General features: G+C 36.8%; 1 protein-coding gene across 1 annotated transcript; it reads left to right on the top strand.

Moving 5' to 3' along the window:
* The first annotated feature begins 2,667 nt into the window (after positions 1-2,667).
* LOC141160972 (hemoglobin subunit alpha-3-like) lies at positions 2,668-4,690 on the top strand. Its single transcript, XM_073645765.1, has 3 exons — positions 2,668-2,762; positions 3,486-3,690; positions 4,505-4,690. Exons 1-3 carry the CDS (start codon positions 2,668-2,670, stop codon positions 4,631-4,633), a joined length of 429 nt encoding a protein of 142 aa, XP_073501866.1. The 3' UTR covers positions 4,634-4,690.
* The last annotated feature ends 270 nt before the right edge of the window (positions 4,691-4,960 follow it).

Genomic DNA, 4,960 nt, shown 5'->3' with positions numbered 1-4,960 from the left:
TCAGGTCCCGGACCAGCTCCATAGACACCACACACGACATGTGATGTTGATGGTCGTTTAGAGCTTAAATGGGTTGTCCACTACTGGACAATTCCTTATTAACCTCTTCACAATGGGATTTTCCATTTTTAAGTTTTTGTTTTTTTGCTCCCCTTCTTCCCAGAGCCATAACTTTTTTATTTTGCTGTCAATATGGCCATGTTAGGGCTTTTTTTTAGCGGGAAGAGTTGTACTTTTGAACAACTCAATTGACATTACGATATAATGTACTGGAAAACGGGAAAAAAATTACAAGTGGGGTGAAATTGCAAAAAAAATGCAATACCACAATTGTTTTTTATTTACCACGTTCACTAAATACTAAAACTGACCTGCCATTATGATTCCCCAGGTCAGTACAAGTTCGTAGACACCAAACATGTAGAGGTCCTTTTTTATTTAAGTGCTGCAAAAAAAATCCAAAGTCAAAAAATAAGAAATTACACCATTTTCCTAGACTAGTAGTGTCTCCATTTCTAGGATCTAGGGCTAGGTGAGGGCTAGGGCTGGATGAATTATTTTTATATTTTGATAGATCGGACATCTCTGACCGCGGCGATACCAAATATGTGTATTTTTTATTTTATTTTTATTGTTTTATTTTGAATGGGGCGAAAGGGGGGTGATTTGAACTTTTATCTTTTTAATTTTTTTTTTTATATTTTTAAAAAATTTTTTTTTACTTTTCACTTGCTTCAATAGTCACCTTAAGAGACTTGAAGCTGTGATCGTCTGATCACTTGTGCTACCCTTCTCGCCATGGCTATTTGTCCATTTATGAATTTTATTTTTTTCATCTTACTCTTCCAAAGCCATAATGTTTTTATTTTTCCATTGACATAACCTCATGAAGGCTTGTTTTGCATAACACCATTAATTCATCATATAATGTACTGAAAAACAAGAAAAATCTTATTTTGTAGAATGGAAAATAAAAGCAAGTATGTCATTGTTGCTTGGCTTTAATTATTTTTTTTGCATTCACTGTGCAGTAAAAATGAACGTTAGCCTAAGGGCTCGTGCACACGACGCGTTATATCGGACAAGTGCTGTGTGTGGTTTTCACGGCTGTAGGGCCGTAAGGGTACACTCACACAAACATATTGTAAAAACCTGAGCTCACTCGGGGGGCACTCGGACCACTGTTATTCTATTGGGCTGTACAAATTACCGCACTAATATGTCTGTGCGAAAAAAATTGCACCGTGCACTATTCTCTTCTGTATTTTGGATGAGACTCACCTATTCAAGTCTATAGGGGCGCAAAAAAATCATATCCCGTACAAATCAACCATAGAGCATCAGATATTTATGGGTATATAGCCATTATTAGCCTAGGAAACAGTATTCGGTCTTGTGAGTTTTATTAACAGCTTATATAACAATGGATGATATGTGGATGCCATACTGATGTAAAAAGCAGACATGTGAGTAGCATACAGATGACAATACAGAGGAGAAACCATGTTTTTTCTTCATGAAAATTGGACGCTTGTGTGAACTTAGCTTTAGGTCGCGTGAACTTTTTTCTGTTTTTTTTTTTTTAAACTCAAGTGATTAATAAAATTACAAGAGTAAATGCAGTTTCCTATGCTAGGAATTGCAAAGTTTCTGTAAAAATCAAATGCTGGACGGTTGATCTGTATAGCATCCGATATTTGTTTTTACCGCACCAATAGACTGGAATACGTTAATCTCTTCCGAAATGCAGAAGAGACTGGTGCATGGTGCATGCTGCAAGTTTTTTTTCACACAGATATTCGGTCCCTGTGAAGAATTTCTCATCTGAATAGCCCAATTGAATAACATTGAAGTCTATGGGTGCGAGAAAAAAATCGGATCACGCAGAATATCCGATTTTTATTAATACGTTTCTATTATAAACCTAGGATACTGTATGGGATCATGTACAAGTTTATATAGTTGTACAAAAGCGAATCATACACGGACGACCCATGGATGTAAAAAACGGACACATAGATGTCACATGGATGAAAATCTGATGAAAATGAAAAAAAATCCGTCCTAGTTTTCTGGATGAAATTTTTCAGGCGCCCTATGGGTGAGGAAAAAACAGGTCACATGCAGGTTACATCTCTATTTCATGCATTTTTAATGGATCTATTACAAATATTAAGATAGGAGACTGTATTTGGCCTTTTATTATTTATTAAATTGTTCACATAAAAAACGGATGACATACGGGTGCACAAAATAGACATATGGATTTCATACGGATAAAGTATTGTCTATTTTTTAATGGGACTAAAACAAACGATTTTGCATGAGCTCATCTTAACCTGACCCTATGTCAGGAGGAAAAAGTTATTATTTTATTTTAGAATAAAAGCACTTTAGCTGTAGAACAAACATAGCGACATAGATACACATTTACTTGTACATCAAAAATGAAAAGTAAAAGCCTTGCACATAATTATACATATGCAGCATTTTTATGGCTGAAACATGTAAAAAACGTGGGTTTGGGCGTAGCTCTACAATGACCAGAGATAGTGGATAACTGACCATTCTTGCTGACCCTTCCCCTATAAAATCCCAGTGTCCTGACACACAGCACAAACCTTCTGTGTCTCCCCCTACAGCTCTCATCAGCCATACACAAGCAACATGACTTTCTCTAACGTTGAGAAGACGGCCATCGTGTCCATCTTGGGCAAAGTCTCCGGAAATGTGAACGCTCTCGGTGCTGAAGCTTTGGAGAGGTAAGCATTATATTGTTTTTTATTCTTATACATAAGCATTAGCATTGCAATTATACGTTATTTTATTTCTACATTTAAAAGTTACATTTGTATTTCATTTTATTACATGTAAAACAGTTTCACGGAGTATGATATGTGATGGATTATAGGGTCCATTCAAGTACACAGCCCCATCACTGTGATCAGTGTTCTGTACTTGTCAGCACGTCTGATGTCTGTTTTACTCAATATTTGCATTCACAATGAAATAGTAAAGAAAAATGAATGAATAAATTGACAACTGGGTGTTACCATTCTCCTTGATGTGCTTCTATACTCTCTAACACTGTCCGCTCTTATTGGACAATGTCAGATTGTGTAGCGGACAACTTCTGATTGTGACAATCAATTATCAATTTATTCATACATTTCTAGGAGGAAACAGAGGAATGGGACAACTTATAGTACTAAGAAATGATGCTCCAGAGTTGGCAAATTGTGGGAAATACAATCATTTATTAACACCGAAAGTCAAGAGAATTGTCTGGTTCGCTGTAATACTGGCAGTGGTTTAGCTCTCTGATAACAGGAATCAAGAAAGTCAAACTTTAACAATATAGACAATATATATTTAATAAAAAAATATGTACATTTATATTACATTGACTCAAGTTACAGTAACAGCAGTTCCTCTATTAGGAAACTTGTGCAGTGGGATCTGATTTGATTTCTCTTTAAACCTAGGATGTTCCTGGGCTTCCCCCAGACCAAGACTTACTTCAGCCACTTTGACCGCAGCCACGGATCCACTGATCTCCAGACACATGGAGGAAAGGTCTTGGGAGCTCTTGCAGAGGCGGCCAAACATCTGGACAACTTGGAGGGATCCCTGTCCCAACTGAGTGACCTGCATGCCTACAACTTGAGAGTGGACCCCGGAAACTTCAGTGTAAGACAAATAATCGGCTGTAAATATGAGTTGAACCCTATCATGCTTATTACATCCTTATCTATTTCTCCATTGTAGAGAGAGTTATTAGGAGATATAGAACTGTCCTGCTGGAATTATTCTCTGGTCAATATTGCAGATGATATATGGCTGTGCTTATGTGAATCACACAATCTACATTTAATCTAATTTGCAATACTTCTTTCTAACTTATATACACGCATTAGTACAGTAGAGCCTTAAAGAGGACCTGTCTCCAGGCCAAAATTTGTCCAGTTTCTGCTCTTGTTAATTCCAGCTGCTCCTTTCAGTATGTCTTTTTTAAATCCACTATATGGTTTTAGAGATATGGGCATTTTTACTTAGAAGTACTTTTGATGGCCTTCAGCATGGGGCGTGACTCGTATATGCTCTGCATTATTACCCTGTGAGCCACGCCCCATTGGTAAAGACCATAAAAATTACCTGAAAATAAAATGGCCCATATCTCTGGAATCATATGACAGAAAAAAAACAAAACAAAAAAACATAACACAAAAGACTCCGGGGAGCAAAAACTGGTCCAAAAATTAGAATAAAGTATTGCAGTTGTGTAATTCCGCTCACATAAGCGCAATCAAGAATATAATATGTCATCTGCAATATTGACCATAGAAAATTGCTGCAGGACAGTTTTACATCTAGATACAGTATATGTGATTATGCATTTAGCAGTGTGAATATTAACACTTAAATTAGTGTATAGAAAATGGCTGTGTATTAAGCTTGGTAATACTAGTCACCTAACAATGCTTGCCCTGTCTTTGTGTTCCAGCTGCTGTCTCACTGCATCCTGGTCACCCTGGCCGCTCACTTCTCCGCTCACTTTGATGCCGTCACCCATGCTGCCTTTGACAAGTTCATTTCAGTTGTGTCTCAAATCCTCACCTCCAAATACAGATAAATGGGTCAATCGCTCACTTTACTATTCTGCCTAAATAAAATATTTCATTAAACATAAGCTCTGGATTTGTGTTTTGTATTAATACTTTAGATATTTTATAGATTCTATAAAGCACAAAATTCAAGATATTCACCCTTAAGTTATCCCACACCAATAAAGAATTATAGGGAATTTATCAGTAGGATCGTCCCTCCTAGGCCGTCTATATGGGCACATAGGTCATAGGAAGCTGAATAATATGACACCTTGATATCTGTGATCTGATGTCTTATTCCAAAGAAATCCACATTTTTCTTATATGTAAATGATCTGCTCAGGACTATGGGC

Source organism: Phyllobates terribilis, unplaced genomic scaffold (assembly GCF_046119375.1).
Source record: "Phyllobates terribilis strain yellow unplaced genomic scaffold, ASM4611937v1 Scaffold_9__5_contigs__length_417890890, whole genome shotgun sequence".
Lineage (NCBI taxonomy): Eukaryota > Metazoa > Chordata > Amphibia > Anura > Dendrobatidae > Phyllobates > Phyllobates terribilis.
This window is presented reverse-complemented; position numbering and strand designations above follow the sequence as displayed.